Below are 21,778 nucleotides of genomic sequence, written 5' to 3' on the forward strand. Positions count from 1 at the left end.
GTGGATAGGAATTCTCTTTCCCTTACCAGGTCCACCTGCTGGATAATCCAAAGAGAAATTTTGGACAAGTTGTTTACTGATAAACTGAAAAATATACATGTGATTAGAAAAGGCAGCTTTGTGTGACACCACACGCAACTGCAATGTCAAAGGTGTACACTATGACTTTTTTTGAAAGATTCCTCTCTTCTAGGTATTTTTAATAGCTTTTTTCCTTTTGCCACTGTTGTATACATATTAATAGCTGCCTTCAGTTAGATTATCTTTGCAAGGTAAGTACAAGATAATGGAATGCAGGAAAAGAGAATAAATTGCCTTGGCCCACTCTTCAGGGTGCTCATTGGAGATACAAATAGAATTACTTAAACCATCTTGACTTCTATTCCGTGGTGTTCATAGTCTGATTTCTGTGTTACTTGAACAGAAAAGTGGAAACTGTGCTAAGTTTATGTAGGTTGTTCCTTTGAATTTGTTTGTTTTGGTTTTCCAGTACAGTAATACCAAGGGGTTCACAGATACTAGTGTGTATAAAAGAGCTTGTGACCAATTGTGTGGACTTAACATTGTCTTTAAGATCCGTGTGTATATGTACTCTTTGGGGTAATATTACACTTTTACACGTGGAGTTGTTTGTTTCTGGGAAGTTGCAAGAGTGTGGGAAAAGGCTGTTACAAGGTGTTAATATTAGTGGTTTTACTGGAGGAAAGGCTTTGTCAGAAGATATGTTTGCCAGCATTTCTTGAAAGAAATCTTGTATTTGTTTATTGTGTCATGTTGGCACTTGAATCTCCTCCTTCTGTCTCTAGCTAAAGGCAAGTGATGAGGATTTTGCCACTCTCTTGTTTCTCTAGCTTTCAGTGGCTGAGAAAAGTGGAGCTTTGCTCTTTCATCTTCACATGCTGGCTCCAGACATTTCTTAGCCTTGGTGACTTTGTGACTCTTGCACAGCAGAGATGCTGGAGGTGCTGTTTGGGTGTGGGAGCCCCTCTGCCCTCACACTTGGTACATCACGGCACTGGGGTCATTCTGCACTGAGAGGCTGGAAAACAGTCTCAGGCTTTCAGAAATGTTGCCTGCAATGGCAGTAGTATGCTGCTACAGATTTAATAATTGTAGCTGGTCTTTGAAACAGCAGTGTAGAAACACTGAAATGGAAATGTCGAAGGAGGGAGGGAGGAGTGTTTGGGAAGTGTCATTACATGCTTATTTTCTTTACATTTTTCCTTAGGCATCTGCTCTTAGCCCTTGTCAGAAAGGATATACTGAATCTATGGGGGCCTCTGGTCATTCCTAAGGCCTAGGATGGTTTTTATGTTTGTTTCTACTAATACTGCAGATAGGGAAGTGGTGTCAGTCTGAGACTTGCTGGTATCCCTGTTTAAGGTGGTGGCGTGGTATGGCAAGTGCTGTGAGAATGCTGAGACATCTCAGTTGTTCTATAGTACAGTCTTGCTGGAAAAAATAAGAGAATATGGGGAAAAGCCTGTGGCTTGAGGTGCAGGATGAGGGAGCTAACTCTCTTTTGCTGGGAATGTTTCAGAGAGGAAGTTTAAATTTAACCAAGCAAAGAAAAGCATGAAGGAACCTGAAGGCTCAGACTAGTCTCGCACTACAAAATGTATTTGATGTAAATTCGATTTCTGTCTTGAAGCAGCTCAAATGGTATCTTAGCAGCTGGCACCAATTGACTATCTCCCGGAATTGGCATGATGACAGCAATCAAACTGAATTTATTGCTTTGAGTTTGATTCTTCTTCCGGACTCTTCCCATTCTCAGAAATGTAATCTAGGATGTGTTCCCACAGGAATGATGGTTGCAAGCCTCCTTTAATGGCAAGGACAGAGCATGGTCCTAGTGCAGGATGAAGACAGATGGACTGTAGTATTGAACAGCCAGATTGTATATTCCAGTTGAGAATGGGAATATTATGTGTTTGTAAAGGGAGGAACACTGTTTTTTTTCTTCATGACACAGATTCTTATCACAGAGCTGATTCACATCTAAGTGTTAGTTTTCTTGATGCTTCTTTTTACTGCTTTAGGAAAGAATCTCCCTTTTCACTGAAGTGGCTAAAATTTAGGCTGCTAAAAGTTATCCCCCCCTCCTTTTTCTTTTTCCTTTCTTAAGGCAGGTGTACTAAATAAAGAGTGAGCTTTAGCCACAGGACCTCAGTATAGCTGCAGTTTGGTAAAGTAAGCCAGTAAATGTTGCAGTAAATGTAGTCCTTTGCACAGGGAACCATTTTGAAACAGTGCTGTGTTTCTAATGCTTGTTGAAGAAAGTATGTTAGAATTAAGTTTTTACACCTTGTTTTCTGGTAGGTGTGAAATTAATCACTTTCACTGATAAGTCTTGCTTTGATTTATGTCAATAATTTTTTTGTTCAGTATTTCAATTAGTTTTTAATGCTGACTTCTACTTCCTCTTGCCAGAAGAGGGAATGACCTGAAATAGGGGTGGTTTTTCTCACATTTGTTCCTAGAGCAATAAATGTCAGTGTTCCTTGGGCAGGTGGAGGGTATGGGATTCACAAAGGGCACTTCTCTTTCAACCTCCCTGGCCATTGATCCTTCGTGGAGCTTGCGGCAAAGCTGTGGCTGGAGAGCGTGTTCACATGGCAGCTCCCCATAGCTGAAACAGAACCCTCCTGTGCATCTCTTGGGAGCAGGAGTCAGTCAGGGCATCACAGCTCTGTCTGAAGTCAGGAGGATCTCGTGCTGTGCTGCCAGTGCAGGGTGGCAGTGTTGGCACCTGACACCTAACCAGCTCCTCCTGCTCTCTGGCTCGGGTTTGGCCCTCACCCCGCCTGCTTGGGACTGATCTCCTTTTTGGGTTTGTGTCATTCTTCAGGCTCTGCCTCTCACAAGCATACCTCAGCTCCGTGCAGACAGGTCTCCCTGCACTTCCCTGGCAGCCCCTTTTCCTCAAACAGCTTCCTAACAAGCTGATTAAGCACAGTGACCTTTTTCTTCATCTTTTTGTTGTTGTTGTTATGTAAATGTTCTCACTTGGCAGCTCTAGACTACTGGGATGTGTAGGTATCCTGTACCCTGTGTCTGAAAATGTTCTCCAGGTCTTGGGTACCCTTGGAGGAGAAAGACCTGGTGAGGAAAAACGTCCTGCAAAGCAGCCATGCATGTAGTGGCTAGAGTAGAAAACTGGGAACTATTTCCCTGGGGAAAAATGGATCCCAGAAATTTGGTCTCACGTTATTCATCCATCTCTGCCACTACATCGTTGGGATATCAGACTGAACTGGCCAGACAATAAAATTATTTTCTTAGCAAAGAGTAGGAAGTGTGCATCAGTATAAAACCAGTCATATTCCACACTCTGCTGGAGATGGCCAGGTGTTTGTGAAGTAAAGCTGTCTGCATTTTGGGTTTTATTTCTGTTGGGTACACCTTTCTTTAGCATCAAGTTATCCTGAGTATCTGCTGAAGTTTGATGTATTGTGGACAATCAGGACAAACTGTAATAGTTTTGGTCTGCTGTCTTCTGTACTCAGGCAGGGTTGTTGTTTTAACCTTCTCAGCTAGAGTTTCTTACAGCAGTGGGTTTACCAATTGTGCACAGCCATTTCTGTCCATCCATTGTGCATGAAGAGTCCTCCCCTAGTGAGCGGACTGCATGTTTGTATAAAATGGAGCAGTTTCATTTTTTTAGGTCCTTGACTGTTACAAGTGATGCTAACACAGTCATTCTTGTTTTCTATTTAAGTAAATCCCTGGCCAAATCAAAACCCATCCCAAAGAAATCCCAGTTCTCTTAAAAGGCATTTTCTCATCAGGTATGTTCTAAGGAAACCCAGCTGTAACATCACTAGAATGACAGGGCCATATTTACAGAGCAGTAATGTTAAAGATACTTGGGTTAAATGTAGGTTTACATCCTAAACAGAGATAAAAAAATCGTATCATATAAAGGACTGATAAATAGATACTCACACCTTAGTTTGTGTACCAAACATAAGTAAGTTTTCTCTTGTTTTTAAGTACCATCTTCTTAAGCATTTACGTTTTAAATTTAGCTGCAAAAGAGATACATAGAGTGCACTTTCCTGTCTTTGTAGATACTCATTGCTTCAGACTGCAGATAGAATAATTTTCCAAACAGCAAGATTTTTTTTTTTTTTTGGCTGGAAAACAGTAAATGAATATTAGATGAGTGTTTGTAATATCCTGTACTTAAGTTTTAAGCATCAGCTATTGTTCAGGGCTAGACAGCTCTGTAACATAGCAGGAAAAGAGCTTAATGAAATCCAATATTTGGAAGCAGGAGGTAGATGAATTCAGACTTGGAACAGCAGTGCCGAATTTTAACAGGAAGGATAGCTAACATTTGGAGTAATTTCTGTGGGTGTATGACTTTATTTATCACTTGAAATCCTGCATTTGAACCCTTATGTTATCTAAAGGATATACTTTGTTTTAGGCAAGTTATGGAAATTACTGGTTGAATTTCATGGTTTTGTGAAAGGTGGGAAATAGGCCCAATGTCCCAGGCCTAGAATGCTGTAAGGTAGGTCAGATGTGTTGTTGTGTTCCTGTTAGCTATGAGGTGTTCTTCCACTGTGCATTAAGAATGCACAAATGACTTGAAGAAATAAGTTTTATCTTTAGGGCAGAGGGAAGAGAAATTATTTCTTTGCAAGCTCTTGGTAAGTAAGGGATCTTTTAATTGTTATTTTAATGTAGTTAAGACTACTTTGCATTTTAAAGTTCAGAGAGACCCTGTATGAGAGAGGCATTAAAGCGAACTCATTCGCTGCTCTGCTGGACTCAAAAAGTTTCGGATGTTTTGTCTCCTACTGGGAATAACCTTTGTTAGACCAGAGTAAGGTAGAAAATTGAGATTCTGTTTTTATTCGTTATGCATTTAGGTACCAGGTTGTTCCCCACAAGTACCAAATTGACTCTGGTGCTGATTTGATGAGAGTTAAATGTCTACACCATGCCAAAGACCACCAGATGATGAAGACCATTGGGGATGGGGTGGGGGAGCATTTATCAAGTCACTGGTTAGGCTGTGTCCTGATGCTGCCTGGAAGAGGACAGGTGATCCTGCAGGAATGGGAGCTGTGATCCTCTAGGACCTGTGGCAGGAAACCCGCCCAGCCTGACCTTTCACTGCTCTAAGTTGTGGTGGCTGACTACTGCGGGCTGGTGCTCCCGGGGCTGGAGTGTTCTTTTTCTCTGTGAGTTGTGCTTGAGTTGGCCTGTTTTGTTGTCCTGGAGACAGAAGAGTGTGGTATGCTTTCCCCCCAACCAGAAATAGTTTCCTGTACCTTGTGACTGGAGTGCTGTACTCCTCCTCTGGTCTCCGGCCAGGCTGTGTGGTGCTGGAGGGATGGGGTGTGGGGTGGTGACCTCTTGTCACAAGTTCTGGTGTGGCTGCTGCCCATGAACACTAGCTGCCCTGCCAGCTCCCCTCCCTCTGCACGATGGTGTAGGATTTCAGGGGAGCAATTGCTCTTGATTTACATCTCCCATGGCATTTTGATGGTTATGTCATTTTGTTTGAGCCTTGCTCGTGTCAGCTGTCTGTTCTGACTGTCAGGACTTGGTGGCTGAGTAGCACGTGGTGAGCTCTTGCCTCTTCTTCCCCCTTTGCTCAGCTGTTTTTGCTGTCTGCTTCTCTGTGTCCTTGTACTTGGGAACAGATTCTCAGCAAGTATAACTGTGCACAAGGGCAATGTGATCTGGGTGGATGAAGGATCCCCTTCTGCAGGAGTTCCAAGCAGAGCTGGGAGGGAAAGTGGGGAACTTGCAAGACCCAAGCATGCAAGCAGGCTGTGGATAGTTTATCTTAAACTGTTGTCCTGCTGTGAGAATCTGTCCTGCGTGCAAAGTGTGCAGCACTGTCTGTTACCTTGCAACTGTGTTTTGCAATACTTCATTTGTGAGATGTGCTGCTAAAAGGGAAGCCAAGACACCCCCACCCCTCTCTACCAATGCAGGTGAGAAAGTGCTTGCACTGCACCAAGGCCTCAGGAGCATGGAAGCTCTCCAGGCTTTCTTGCTGCCTGGTATTTTATTGGAGAGTGGTTCTGGCATAGAACTCTAAAATATATGCAACAACAACAATAATTTCCAGGACTGAAAAGGAAGGAGAGATGAAAGGAGTAATTTACCTTCCCCCATCCCTGAACAGTAGCAGATGAGGATGTAAGCACATCTCAGCCGTATAAAGTATTAACTGGGACATTTTCAATAGTTCAGCAGTGGAATCGTGCAATGCCCTGAGCTTCTATTCCCAGCCTGGGAGAGGAAAGTGTTCTGTGCTGTGATTTGGCTCAGTCTCTGTCTTCTGCTCATGGGGAAGAGAACAGTTGCCCAAAGCCTCCTTTTCAGAGAGAAGGGAAGATGATGCAGAGACCAAGGAGCTGAACAGGCAGTTTTCAGGCAGAGTAGTGCAGTGCGGCTTTGTTGAAGTGGGTCTCTAGTGGAGTTCCTATGAATCAAAGGGTGCTGCATTCCTACCAGTGATCTGCTGAGTAGTCCAACCAGCCAAGGGTCCTGCTTACTCCTGTGGAGGTCTGTGTGTCACAGGGGTACAGAGTCACACCTGTGCTAGAGAGGAAATGTCAAGAGTGGGCAGGGACTGCTAATTCCTCTTGCTATGTTCTTTTGATGGGAACAGGGAGTCCAAGCACTGGAAGTTCTTACTTGTCTCGTTCTAGGCATCTGCATCCACAAAAGTCTAGACTTCAGCAGCTGCCAGGGCTGCCTAAAAGATTTTGTCTCCCTCAGTTCCTTTCAGTCAATCTGTGCTTGTCCAGTGTGAGCATTTCACAAGAGAAGATGGGGGTGTTGTAGTGTAAATTCAGGAGTCAACCATTGCTGTAGTGAAAAGTCTCAGTGGCTAAAAAGCCCCCTGCTTCTTGACTGAGAAAGGCAGAGTTGCTCCAACTCCTTCTCCTTTCTTTGAACTCGCACATGGGAAGAGAAACCATTTTTTACTCTCCTTGATATTTTTCTTTAATCCAGATGAATGTCGTGCATGAACTGATGTTGCCTTTGGGCTGAAATAAGCATACTTAGCATTTGGGCAGAACTTCTTGCCTGGAGATTTCTAAGTGCGTGATCAGCATTTCACCAGCGAGTCTGTCCATGGGTACTGAAGTATGGTTACCTTTACAGTTCACTGAAGCTGGCAGAGTTCCCTACTTCGTGTGATGGCTGTGCACTAGCAGGAACTGTATATTTCTCTGTCCTACTCTGCCCATCTTTCACAGTGTTTCTTTTGGAGTGGAAGCAGTTCCTTTTCCCATTTCATGTGTGTTATTTCTTCTGAGACTTTCCCTCCAACTCTCCAGCCTTGGAGAAGGGGTAACTCTCAGAAGGGATCTCACTGGAAGTGGCTTTGCATATTTGGGAAGCTGATGGAAGAGCTGTGCTTTTCATTCTGCAGCTACTCACTTTGAATCAAAGGATGTAATACCAGTTTAGTGCTGGCTCTGTAGTGGGAGCAGCAGTCCTTGTGCAGCCTCAGCTGCATAGCCCTCGCCTGAAATGCCTGTGAAGTTTTGGGAGACAGTTGTGTTCCAGCAGTTCCCAGCCTTCAGGATGTCTGCCGGGTCACTGTGTTCCTCTCCCTGTTGAATATGAACAAGAGCTTAATTCAGAGTTGTGGTGCTTAACACCTTGTTTCTTATTTTCTTTCAGATCACCAGAAACTGGAACGTGAAGCTCGAATTTGCCGACTTCTAAAGCATCCAAATATTGGTAAACTTCCTTGGGCTCAGAGGGATGGGGGTGAGACAGGAGTAGCAACGTGTCTCAGCTAGCACACTGTAAGAGAACAGATGTATTCTGAATGTTCACAACAGCTCATTGAAGTTGCCTGTTGAAATCACCTCAACAGTTTATCTCTCTGACAAATTCCGCATCCAGCCCTGTCCCATTCCTTAGCATCCTGACCCAGACGCTCACCTAAGAGTGCCGTGTTCCCGCCTGCTCACCCCTGCAGAGCTGTTCCTGCTCCTTGGGTGATGCATGACTCTTGTCTGCTCGTCTGACATTCTGCAGTAGGGGTGAGGTGTTGTGTTTGTCTTCCCCACATCCATCTTCTGTTTGTTCTCCTTGGCCCTTAGTGACATGTCAGTTTAAATGCTGTATTCAGAGATGTGCCCAAAATTGAAGGAGGGTGAGCTAATACTTCAGCTCTTCTCATTGCAGTGGCCACTTACTTTAAAAACAAGAGACCAAAACAAATTGCCCATATTTAAGGAAAAGACTACTGGAGTGAAGGGAATAGTTTGTCTAGAAATACAGAAAGAACCAAAATTAGGAACTACATAAAAAACCCTACCTTATTTACTGAAATGTAGAGAGAGGGCATGGATTTTTATCTAGTTCCAAAGCACCATGGAAGCTTGGACCATTAATAATCCCCTTTTTAGCTTTTTTAAATAAATAAAGCCTCTAGGATCCTAGCTACAATCTGATTTGAGCTAATTTATTTAAGAAGACATTAAGAAATTCTAAACTGGCACTTTTAACCAAACCACAGTTAAATATCCATGGCTGGGAAGACTATGATGTATTACCTTGTCTTACTTTTGCATAACTCAGTCAGTGAAGATAATACTTTAAGGGCACCTCTCTGGTCTCCTGACTTCTGGCTTTGTAGTCACTTATTCCTGTCCTGTGAAGGCCTGGAAGAGGAAAGGCCTTAGAGCATACCCCATGGACTGGCATTTGTACTCTAGTCCATACGTGACAAGCAATTTCCGCAAGCTCAGGACCTCACATAATGCAAAGTTCTTCAGCAGCATCTTTTAATCAGAAAGAGCTTTCTTGCATGTGAGTGTAGTTGTGGTGTAGGTATGGCTTGAGGAGAGGAGCAGGGGCCACCTTCTGCAGTAATTTGCACCGATGAATATATTAGCTAGTAAATTTATTGCTTGGCAGTATTCAAAATGACTGAAACTCTAGTTATGGCACTTCATTTGCGCTGTAAGACTTGCTATATTTAGTAGAGTAGGTTATGTCACTTTACATTTTGACCTTAACTTCACTTCCATCATCTCTCCTTTTTATAATTCCTTACATCTTTTCTTTCCAGACCTCTCACAGAGTAAATCTTATACACAAGAGGGAAACCACTCTTATAAGTAAACAGCATAGAAGAGAGAAATGTATTACATTCCCGGTTCAATTCTACAGTTGTAATGAGTGGGAGGGCTTGTCTCCTGTTCTATTGTGGTTTGGAAAAGACAGTTTTGGGGAATGTCAGGGGTCCTTGCATTTTTTACAGAGAATTTCTTGTCTCCCAAGAAAGAACAGTTTTTCTTTTAAGAAAAGGAACTAGTCATTGTAAATTCAGTGAGTCCTTACAAATAAAAATAAGGGTATTAATTTTTATGCCTACAACACAGAATCAAAGTGTGTTGAATAAGACCTCAAGAAGTTATATGGTTCATTCAGCAGTCCTGTGAAAATCTTTTATACCTGGTTCCAGGCATGTTTGTACTTAAAAACCTTTTATTCTTTCACAGCCCCTGGTGGCTGTCTTTCAAATGTTTCATTTTTCTGTCAGTTAAACATTAAAAATATAATTTGCCTTTCTCTTAGCTTGTTGTTTCTAATTCTATCTGGAGTATCTGTGGAAAGTAGTTTTTCTTTCTTGTAACAATCTTTTACATATTTGAAGACTGTTATCATGTCTCTTTTTAGTCTTTTTCTTCAGACTAAACAAACCCAGTTCTTTCAATCTTTTCTCATATGTCATGTTTTCTAGACCTCCAGACTTTTTTTTTTTCTTTCCCCCCTCCTCTTTTTCTGGACTCTCTCCAGTTGCTTCATATCTTTCTAGAAATGTGATGCCCAAAACTGGACATAAGATTCTGACTGAGGTCATGTCAGTGCTGTCCAGAGGAGAAAGAATTGCTTCACCTGTCCCACCAAAGATGTTTGTTTTGTACATCAACCTTTGAAGCTTTTCATTTTATTGTTGATGTATATTTGTTTTCTGACACATTATTGCTCCAGACTACTTTCTGCACAACTTCTGGCAAGCAAATAATTTTTCCATCTTGTATAGATGGATTCCTATTGAAGTGTGTATTACCTTTGTCTTTATTTAAAAAGACAGAAAGAAATCCTGTCTGTGGGTTCCCCCCTCCAGATTTGTCAAAACCATTTTGATTTATCTGCTGATAGTGTAGAAGGGTTACAGCTCCCACAGTAATGTGGCCTTTAATAACAATGCCATATATTGCATCGTGTAGATAACTAATAACACTGTTGAATACTGTTGGACTCCAGTCAAACTCCTGAAGATATCACTTGATACATCGTTCCTGTTTGACAGTGATCAATTTTGAGTAGTTTTTCAATGAGTTGTATACACTGTTGTCAGCTAGTTTTGAATACACATTTTTTCTTAATTGCTTGTGGAAAGAGCATGTAAGATGCTGTCAGAAGGCTTGCTGAAGTCCAGATGCTACATGCATTGCTGCTTCCGTGTTCCTTGGACTTGTTATGTTGTCATAGAAGGGAAACATGTTGTTCTAACATAGTGGTATTTTTTTCCTCGAAATGTGTATTAGCAGTTAGTAATCACCTAGTTACTGGCATTCCATGTTGTAAACTCTTCTGGGTGAGTACTTGGTGTGTTGCCTCAGTGTGAGCTATGTGAGTAACACTGCACAAACCATAAAGAATTCTGCAGATTTTGCATTTGCTTTCCATCTCAAGTTTTGTTATTACTGGTTTTGTTGCAAACTGTGTTGCAGCAAATCCCATTCTCCTACAGGGACCTGAGCCTGTAGCAAGTCTGGGGGAGAGGACCTAAAGTTAGGACTTTTTGAGGCAGGCTGCTTTTCTCTCTTGCCTGTACACAGGATATAAAACAAGCCTGTTGTTGAATTTGTGGTTCTTATGCTTTTACTGCAGGACAGTTGATTCTGGACTGCAACACACTGACCATAACACTGCTACTCTGATAAAATAAAGATTTCTCTAGATACAAAGTAATAGTGATATTTCCATTTGCCGTTGCTTTTTGTGAAATGACTGATTTCTGGGTTAACCTAACATGCGTTCATCAAATCTCAGCCCTAATTACAGGCTTTGGCTCTGTAGTTGGGTGTTTGGCTTGTCTTTAGATGCACATTATGGCCAAGGTAATCACAGTGGAGTAATCCTTCTAAAAGCTTGGTGTTGCAATATGGGGGTTTTTTGTCTGGACAAAAGAAAGTTGACTTGAGGCAATTTTCTTCTGATTTCTGACTCATGGTATGCATGATATGGAATGTGTCATTATAGCTGGTCGGACTTCAGTAGAGGAAGGACTTCTTTTCCTAAATTTTGCTTTGTTCTTTTTCCTTCTGACAGCTTCTAGAGAGCTTTGTATTCTGGCCCAGAGAGCCATTTGCCAGCCATGATCATCAAATACAGCAGAATTGGACAGAGATCAATCAGTGATCTGTTCTTTTCAAAAATGCACCCATTACTGAGGATATGGGTGTGTTAGAGGCAGAAGACAACATCATTAAAACCCCACTGTCCATAAGGAGATAAAGTGCTTGTGGAAGTTGGCAGGAGTCATGGCTCTGTGGGAAATCCCACTTCTAGAACAACTTAGTGTTACAGTGATTCACTTATGTATAGATCTTGTGACATTAGACATGGATGTATTTGTGAACATGTAGAAGAGAATGATACAGCTGTCTTTTCCCTTAATCCCCATTTTTCTAGAAAGAGGCAGATTTCTATATGAACACTCACAGCCCTGATCCTTCATTTGCAGAAGCTTTGCTGATTGTGCCACTGGAACTTGTGCAATTCCTAAGATCAGAGTTAAACTTACAATGTCTTGAATATCAACTCTTGCTTACTGGAACAGCTCTTTTGGTCTTCTGCTTAGTTGAAAACTTCAGTTTAGTCAGTCTGTGAATTTGAAGTCATGTAGTTCATCCACTACAGAGACTGTCTTGTGAAAAATTCATGGTTTTCCCATGCTTCCTGCTACCCATCAAATGCTTAGAGCAGTGACAGAGCTGGGAACCCTAGAATCTTCCTGCAGGTTTGTTCAGTGAAGATATAAGTTCAGAAAAGTGTTGAACATGACCTTTTCTGTCTTAGGACTCCCAAAGCAGTAATGATGCAAAATTTGATGAAAATCATCATTCATAGTTTTGAAAACTCTTTTCTAGCATTCTTGTGTTCTTCTACAAAGGTAGTGTTGTGACTTGTTCAGTGTACAGAGCAGAAGTCTGCTGTGTGTGTGGATTTTGTCCACTGTGTTGTTAGGTGTTGCTCTTCTCCTAAATTTTCTTTGTTATGGCCATCTAAGTATGTGCCTCTTCTCTGGATTTGTCACCAGTTGATCTGTACTCTTTCTTAGATATTTTTAACCCAGCTGTACAAAAGTAGTTCTTGAATATCTTTTGTTCATAGCTGAAACTGAGCACTTCTGATTGGTCATTGTGTCCCAGCTCATAGCAGCCCATTTCTCTGAAGAACTGCATGCACTTAAGTCTAGAATAATAAAAATACGTATTTTAAGAGAGGTTGGTAGTAGCCCAATAGCCAGAGCCAAATTCTGTTTCTGATTTCTGCCTTTGTATCATCTGCTGAACAGCTTCAGAGTTAATTTCTTTGAGGGAATTTATAGCAGTGGTGAAATGCTGTCCTCAGCATCTGTCAGAATTATTGCTTTTTCAGGTTTTTCCTACTTCAGACTTCTTCTCCAAAATACACTTGCACCTGAATTCTTTTTACTTTAAGTTCTATCCATTGGCTTTTGTCAGCATAAACCACAATTTTGGACATGTCCATATTTAAAGTGGGGAGAAAATGGTATAGAAATCTCCTGTGAATTAGAAGAATTTCTTTTGACCCAGTTGAGTTTTATTTCCTTTCACAAGTTGTCTGTCCTCCTAGTACCTCTGAGTTGTGGGAGTGATTTTGATGGATGTGTGTAAGAAAAGGGCTCCAGTGTGCCCTTAAATGATGGTTACAATTGAGGTGTGAAGTGGTGCAAAGACAGAAAGAAGGATGCTGTGCTTTTGTGTGCAGCCCAGCTGGAGAATCCCACCACGCTCATAATGAACCTATGTGGGAAACGGGGTGCATGGACCATGTCTGCAGACTTAATACTGGATTTGTTGTCTTGATGGTATCAGCCACAACTTCAGGTTCACTCATTTCTCATTCTAAGATACTAGTTTTGATAACAAAGCCTTCAGTTTTTCCCCCCTGCTGCCATTTGGAATGTTTTCCTATCACCTTTCCCTTAACAAGAGATTTGAATTGCTTCCTTAGTGAACAAGAAAAAAACGTAGGCTGTGTTTTGCTGTAAACAGCAGATTTCCTTGTTTTCATTTGGCTGCAGGCATCCAGACTGCCTTTGCAATTGGGACAGAAAGGATGTGATGTGCAAAGAATAGTTAAAATGCTGGGGATTCTCCAGTGTTTTGGCCATGATTGCTGCCCTATGGATACTCAGTGGTTTCCAAGTGGGAGGCTCCCATGCATGGCCAGCTGTTTAAATCTGCTGCCCTGTGATTTCTATTGCTGGGACACTGCTTCTGGTGCAGAGAGGGGATGGTATGGGGAAGGTGGAGTAGGAGTAAAAGAGACCTTGTAGTAAGAGTTATGCTTTGGGACTTTCTCAGTTACAGAGCAGCTTTTCCTTGGAAGTGTCATGGGGCTGTCTGAGAGGACAGCAAGTTGCTGAGCTTCCTAAGAGGTCAAACAATAATGTGCTTGGATTTATGCCTTTAACCTGCTCTCCTTCTACCTTGCCAAAAGAAAAAAACTCACCAACAAACACTCAAAAATCCCTCAAACAGACTTATCAGCTGAAGTGAGTTCCTGCTAGAAAGTTTGAGCCTTTGAGCTGCAAGTTACTGTTTATTATTTCCAGTCTCGGCACTATTAGAGATTTAGGTGAGTGCCTGTGCATGTCTGCCTGATAGAATGCTCCCCAAAACCCCAGGCAGTCCACCTTTTCATTTCTCATTCTGGTTTTCACAGTTAATTCTTTCACTATTATTTACCTCTTCATGTTTTCTTCTTTTACTGCCGCCTCTTCCTATAGCTTTTCCTATAGTTTTAAGAGAAGCATTTCTCCATAATCCATCTCAATTTGGAAGTGGAGTAATAATAGCATTTTTTTCCTTGCCAGGGGATATATTTATTCTGTACGTCTCTCTTGTCTGTACTAGAGACATATTTGCATTCTGTTATTCATCTATTTAGCTGTGAGATTTATCTGTATGCAAGCAATCCCTTAAAAAAATAAACGGTGGGATGAGGGCCAGATTCTCAGCACTCACAGGTACTGCACAAATCAGAGGAGGACTCTGCTACTTCCTCCCTTCCCCCCACAATGAGGAATGGAGGGAGCCTCCTTTGGGTTCCCTCTGCCAGAGGCCTGATCGGAGCAGGGAGCGGCTGCACGCTGGTGAAATCCTGCAGGGGACAGCCGCCCTTTGGAACAGAGCCTGTGTCTGAGCCAAGGGGTCATGGCTGTCCTGGGCAATGCGAGGCAGGAGTTGAGAACATCAGCTTCACACAGCAAGGTTTGGGGATGACAGGCAGAACACCTGCCTGCATGGATTCATCCCTGATGGCAGAAATGTCAAGATGCAGAGGATTGCATGAGAGATCTAAAATTTGTCATGGCCACTATCTGTATTTTATTAATTTTAATAAAGTGGGTGTTCTCTGCATATTTTCTTTGAGACACCAGTGAAGTTGGCTTGTTATGATTTTGGGTATTTTCAGAAAGAGCTCTCATATAATACTAGTGGCTATCAGAAGTACTTTGCTTATCTGCTATGTGGCTAATAGGAAATTATTAATAACAATTCTGGATGGTCATGATTGCACTGTTATCAGGAAAGCAGGAAATATTCCTATGAATGCACTCTTTTGGCTCATCTAATGTTTAAGTAGGGCATTCTAAATGTTATGTATCATGTGCTGAACTTCAGCTTTTCAATACAGACATTATAAAATCAAAGGAAAAATAACATTTACTTGGCACTGAAATGTTTTTTAAAAATACTTTGTGGGATTTTTTTCTTTTTGCTTTTGCTTTTTACCTCTACAGAAAGACAGATTTTGTAACAGGAAAGGTACTGTTTTCCCTGCAGCTCCTTTCTAGGCTGTGAATTTCTGTGCATAAGGGAATTTCCCAACTGGGCACTGCCTTAGCCTCATTTTTTAGGGCTGCAGAGTTAAAAAGGTTACAGTGAGAACAATGGGGGGGGGGGCAGGAAACCCACCTCTGTGCTTGTGTGCCTTTTCATACTTCCTTAGCACTGTTCCTTGTCTTTGTTTGCAGAGCCTGCAGCAGCTTGGTTCTGTCTGAACCTGAGCAGAGTATTAACAAATCCTCCTTCTCTCCCATTTCCCAAAGCTTTGGAACTGCAGTTGGTGTGAAATGCTGTGGGTTCGGGAAGTTTACAGCAAGCTGGTATATGTCCAGCATACTGTGACCTTGGTGTGTCAGATTTGGGAGAGGAGGCAAGGAGAGCACGTTTCTGAGGGGCTGGTGAACAGCAGCCTGCTATGTCCTGTTAGCTAACTGTCCTGCTGCTGCTGGCTACTGCTCTGACAAAGCTGGTCATTAGCTGCTGGGACAGATGATTTCTAGTGGATTATTTGAATTACACAATTTAATGCTTTTTAATAGCAAATTTTTAATTAAAAGGAGAGTCCTTTTGGAAGCAGCCTGAGCAGCTGCAGCTGAATTCTGCGTGTTTAATGTAATTAGAGAAACAGCTGGGGTGGGAGCTGAGCACCCAGCTCACAGGCAGTCACAGGTTGGTGGTGGCTCCTCACAGGACAGACATCCTGAGTGATGTGAACCATGCAGGAAGCGTCCTGGCACACAGCCAGGCTTGGAGATGGTGGGACAGTTCCCGTCTTGGCTGCCCAGGCTGGTGAGCAGCTGGGGAAGCAGGGAGTGGGTGGGAGCCATCTGCGTCAGTTCACTTGTCACTCGTGCTGCTATGGACGGTAGTGCTCAGTTTGCAGTCTGTGGGGCCGTGTGTATTTGTATCTATAGTTTCAGCACCTCCTGGCACGTTGGATAATATCAGTGGAAGAGGACATCAGGTAGGTTTTACCCCCCAATTTTATTTTGCATCTTCTGGTATGCAGAGTCTCTTAAAATACACCCTTGCAGTATCTCTTACCATCTCCATTTCTCCGTGATCCAGGCAAATGTCTGATGTCTGGTTGAAAAGTGCTGAGAAGTGAAGCTGGGGTTGTTTCTAATGAGTGGCTGATGTTTAAATAACATGGTTCAGACTAGAAGATCCCAGAGCACTTTTGAGTTTGCACTACTAAGGCTGCATGGAAGAGTTCCTGTGTTGCAGTCACCGTGACCCAGGAGACAACCATAAACCTCTGTTGCCTTGTGTTGGCTCTGCTGCAGGTGCTGCGACACAGGCGACTTGAGAGCCCTAAATATTGCATAAACACAGCACTCGATGTGTGTTCGTGCAGAGGTAGTTGTCTGATACTGTCCTTTATGGGTCCATAATATCGAAATGCTTTACAATTAGGAGCACCAGTGAACCTAGATTTAACAGACAAGATTACCTGTAGCTTGAACACTGTCCCTAAGGACAGGCAAAGACTGCTGGTGTGTAGGAGCAAGCCTATTTCAGCCCATGTTGCCTTTTCCTAAGCAGAGATGAGTGATTGCCACATGAAGATACTGGGAATTGTCCTATGAAATTCTGCTTCTGTGCTTGCTTTTTGTTGTGACTTTGGAAACTTCTTTGCTCTAAGATATTTACTTGCAGCAAGTTGCCAGAAATCACCCTATGTTAACATGCCTGCCCCAACCAAGGGCTAAGCCCCTGTGCAGCCCTGCTCCACTGTTTTCTGTGGATATGGGATACAGGGAATGTTCATCCTGGGGCTTATGTGGCAGGTACAAATGCTCCTGGCCTGTTGTGCTTGACATAAGAGTAGAAAGATAATAATATTCAGCACACTGGACAGAGTGAAAGGGAGATGTGGGTCAAAGCTAGGCTAGGCATATTCTGTGTTTGTGACCCTAGTACCAATTAGCCTTTTAGATATGACCTTTTAAAGATGAGATGCTTGTTGCTTTTCAATGTCTAATGTTCTTGTAGTTCGGCTGGGTTTTTATAAAATTTGAAAGATCTTTTCTGATTTCTTCATGATTCACTTCAACTTTTGCATTCACAGAGCCTTGCTTTGCGTGACTCAGCAGCGATTTGCATTGGTTGTTAGGCTGGTGCAGTTTGTCATGAAGGAGATTTTCCTCTTATGTTCTGTTGGTTCGTATCACACTCAGGCATCAGAGAGCTGTGCCTGTCTATACAGGGTCACTTTGTTCAGGCATGGAATGCAAACCATATGACATAACTGTTACTGCATTGCTATTTTTCACTAAAATGCCTAATTTTCTCTAGTTAATATAATAGCTTATTAGTATTATTTCTTTCTAAAATAAAAAATGTAAGTGCACAAGGATTTTGAAACACTTTGAAGTAGCAGCTTGAAGTTCTGTTCTTGAGGCAAGATTTCCATTGAGACCCTGAAGACAGCAGGCAGGGGAAAGTAATATTCACAGCAGATGTTCTTAGAAAGTGCTTGAACTCCTGGTACACAGCTGCTGTTAGGTTCAGTAACCACAGCAAGTCCCCTTGAGCCACTCAGTGTGGTATCAGGCTCTTTGCAAATGCTCTCGATTGCGTTAGGGCCTCGGACCTGACACACACATCCGCACAAGACGGAAAAAAACGTGCCTAACTTGCATCAGGCTGTGCTGAAGATGTGAGTTTCTGGGGAAAGGGAGCCATTTGGTATTGCTGTTTTTCTGTTGTTAGTTTCTTTTCCAAAAGGCCAGCTTTGTGGGAGATGCTTCCTGAACAGGTAAAATCAGTTTACATAGGATAAGGCTGGAGAGAAGACTGAGGGAAGAGAAGGATGCTTAAACCAGTTAGCTAGGCTGTGTCTTGTGATGCCTCACAGTTCTTTAACAGTGCAGTTACATGTGTGCATTTAAAATCGGAGGGACAGTTTTGAGTAGCAGACTCTCATCACCCTTGGTGGAGTACCACTGCAGTACCAGATTCAGGAGATACATTAAAAAAAGGGGTTTTTTGTGAGTTGCTGAAAACACTTCATCAAGATGCTGTACTGAAACCACTGCTTATTCCTCCCAGAATCTATGTGCTTCTTGGAGATATCATCCAAGTGGTGATGCACACTTTCTGCTGACTGAGCAGCTGGTTTTGTTGGAAAGGTTTCTACCTACCAGTCTGTAATTGATGCTGCTCCTTTGGACAGCATTTATTCTGGCAGTGCTCACTAGTGCTCTGGGGATTTTTAGGTATTCTTTCAAAAGTTATCTGTAAGCCTTATCAGTCTTACAAAATTAGATGTGCTTGTGAACTCTACAAAACCTCTTTTTTTGGTGTGTGGATCGCACCTTTTTTTTTCCCCCTGAATAAAACTGTGTGAAGTCTTTCACCATATCCTGTAATTGATTTAGTGCCTTGTTGTCTGACTTGCTTCTGTTTTCTTTCTTACACCCCTCTCTATTCTTGTGAACCTAACCATTGTACTACATGCTCTTTCATCCATCAGAGATCTTGGAATGGGAAAAGTCATCAGGTGAATCCAGCTGTGAGTGGTGTTGGCAGGGTCTAATTTCCTACATCTATAAGAATCCCTGTGTTAAGAGTGTTTGGCTACAAAGGAAATATGGTTTGAATTGCTGCTTCCAGGTAACAGAATCACCTAATAGAAATAATCCACCTCATCTTCTGGTGAATAGAGTGAGATGAGCTTTCTTGGCAAATACTGGTCTCTTTTTAGTGTGGTTGTATTTTGGAAGACACTGTGTTGCTGTTGTGCAACTTCCCTCTTGCTGGAACTTGAGACTCTTTTTGTGATGTGTGCATTTGTCTAGCCTGCCGTGCTAGACACATGCATCACTGGTCCCCTGATGAGAAAAAAAAAAAAAAGAATGCCATAATATTTTTGAAGGAAAGTTTAACTGGATGAATACTTTTGTTTTTATTTCTCTGTTTTTCTTATTATGGATAATCAGGTTTTGGGAGGACTTTGCCCTCCAGTGTCTCCATATAATTATATTTTTCACTCTCTCATGTCAACAGCTTACTTAGATATGAGCAGCTTTTGTAGGCTGTGCTCAACTGCTGTGTTAAAGCTGAACTTGTGGTAGTAATGGAGCTGTTAGACAGTGTGTCAGGACCAGCAGCCTGTGGAAGAAATGAGATCCTCTTTTCATGGGAAGATGTTTGAAACAGTGGACAGCACAGTACTTGAGTTTTGCTCTTAGAACTTGCCATTCAGGAACCTGTGTTCTGCCTTCAGGTGGAGGACACTTGCACAGGTTATCTTTAAGCAGAGAGGACTCTATATTGTCCGGACAGTGGAGGTATCAGATGGTTTCTGATGTTAGTGTATCCTCATAGTGAATATTCACACAATGTGGATCATATTTGTGAACCAAAGTGGAGAGGAGGCACAGAAACTTTTAAAATGTTTTTTGTTATTCAGTTACTTCTGAATATATGCCATTTCATGGACCAGTTGAACAGTTTTGCAAAAGGTAGGTCATGTTTTTAAGCTAATCATCCCTGGTAGTTAGCACTGTAGTAGAAAGCAGGGTATTTTAACGTTGCATGTCAGCAGAGTGAACCATGGCCTCAGAGCTGTCCATTGCAGTCTCCTTACTGGTCAGGAAAGCTCTTGTGGCTCTGCAGGAGGGTAGGTAAACAAAACTTTAGGGTGAAAGGACACTAGTTTTATTTCTGTTCTGCTACTGAGGATTGTTTTTTTTCTTTGCACTGGTATGATATTAGGGCTGGAATTGAGGGTCACAAGAGTTTTGGTATATTCAGACTTTTTTTGGTCCTTTTTGACTTCCCTCATTGCTGTCGTCCTCCACATGTAAAGCTTAATATTCTGAGCTGTCACTAATTATTCATGCGCAAGGTGCTGGTGCCCAGTGTAATTTTTCCTACAGCTTTTCTAGATTTTGCTGTTCTGCCATTACTCCCTGAGCTTTGTTACCTCAGCAGATTAAATCCTGGGCAGATTTTGTTCTAGCATCATTCTAGGTTGTTGTGAGGAGGCAGTTCCCTTGTTAAGTTAATGACCTGTGTCCTGCCTTCAAGGCCTTCTTTTGCTGTGCAGCCCTAGGGTGGTGCACAATGTCAGTATTTATGAACTGTCTCTGTCCTCCTGTCATGGTTCCTCACCTAAGGACGCAAGTAGTGTTTTACTGTCCTTGAAGGCTCTTTTTGCTGCCTCTGCCAGTCTCTGCCAGCTGAATTGCTACTTCCTTCCCTTTTCATAATGTAGCTGACAAAATTGCTTTTCTCGGGACAAAGAAATAGCACCAATCAGCTCATTTGTGGTTTATTTTCTGATGTAATTTGCTGCCCGAATCTTTGCGTCAAAGTTTATCGTTCACTGTTTCTCACTTCTACCTGCAGACATGTTTGCTGTTCCTTTTTCATGGCCACTGTTCTCAACGTGCTGGTGGCTGTACTCCTCCTCCATCATGATCTCGTTCATGCCTCTCTCCTCTGTGCTTGGTGTTTCTTGCAATGCTTTGGTGACCTTTCAGGTACCAGAGGAAGGAGAATGCTTTTTCATGCCCACCGAGCATCACCAAACATGACCTTGTTAGTACATTCAGCTTTCCTTGAAGTTTCTCCATCTGTTCATAAGGTCTCTTCACAGGCTTTTGCCTGTTTTCTGGGCTTCAGCTCTTGTTGATGTGCTTTTGTCCTGCTTTCACCTCAAACAGCCTTCACTGGAGTGAAAACTGCCCTGCCCTGGAAATCCAAGTGTCTTTTTCAGCTGCTTTCCATCTTGTTTCCAGTCTTGAATGGAAATCTTCTCTCCTAGGAAATACCTTTCTTCTCACTTGTATTTTCGTAATGCCACCTCTGCTGATTTCTGCCAAATGCTCAGGAGGCAAGTTTTCTTGTAAACACAATTTTGTATCGCAATAAAGTTATTACAAACCCAACTAAAACTGCTTACTTGGAAGAATTTTTTGTTTGCAGCAAGTGATTTATGGAACATAGTTCGTCAGGGTGGTGTCTCTGTTCTCACGCATTAGGAACAGCATGTTGCACCTGAATGCTGTACCGGCTTGTTCACAGCATTTTGCTGGATGGAGTGCTCCTCCCAAACCCCTGCAGTTAGATATGTAGTAGAAATGCTAAGGAGGGGAAACTGGCCAAGGGACCAGAGAGCTTGTAGATAAAGGGAGGAAAAGTATGGGAATCAACAGGCAAAAAGAACAAGGAAAGAATTAAATCCTTTGAGGAAGGGTACTGGCAGTGGTCTCTGCACATCTGTGCTACTCTCTCTTTCAAGTTTGAGTGCAAGGAGAGTTGCAAGGAGGAGTAGAGAAGAGCACTGACAACCTGTGCAAAAACTGTTCCATATGTGCCAAGTGCTAGTTTGAAACATTCACAGGACAGTGATGGTAGCTGACGTCATGCACTGATAAGAGGTGCAAAGTGACTTCTTGATACTGACAGAGAAAATCATGATGCTGGGAAAATCAAGACAGGTCACCTGTATTTTATGTGGAAGAGAATGGAAGATAGGGAAGGGAGGCAAAGGGACCATTGAAGTGACAGAGCAGGATAATGAGATTTTTCTTGTAACAATGAGAATGGTCAATGTTACTTTGGTCAATACTCAATTACAAGGTATTAAAGTGACTGAGACCCAGTCTTGTCTCAACTAGTTACTTTAGTTGGGTGAATCAATAGGGAAA

The 21,778-nt window shown here is 42.3% G+C and overlaps 1 protein-coding gene across 1 annotated transcript in view; it reads left to right on the forward strand.

The window, feature by feature from the left end:
- CAMK2G (calcium/calmodulin dependent protein kinase II gamma) overlaps positions 1–21,778 on the forward strand; it is a gene marked incomplete at its 5' end in the record, with an annotated part of 120,548 nt that overhangs the window by 46,249 nt on the left and 52,521 nt on the right. Inside the window, one exon of the mRNA XM_017725849.1 lies at positions 7,669–7,728. Within this exon, the coding sequence (XP_017581338.1) occupies positions 7,669–7,728 (60 nt within the window). The remainder of the gene's footprint in view (positions 1–7,668; positions 7,729–21,778) is intronic.

This window comes from Corvus brachyrhynchos, unplaced genomic scaffold (assembly GCF_000691975.1).
Source record: "Corvus brachyrhynchos isolate BGI_N302 unplaced genomic scaffold, ASM69197v1 scaffold61, whole genome shotgun sequence".
Lineage (NCBI taxonomy): Eukaryota > Metazoa > Chordata > Aves > Passeriformes > Corvidae > Corvus > Corvus brachyrhynchos.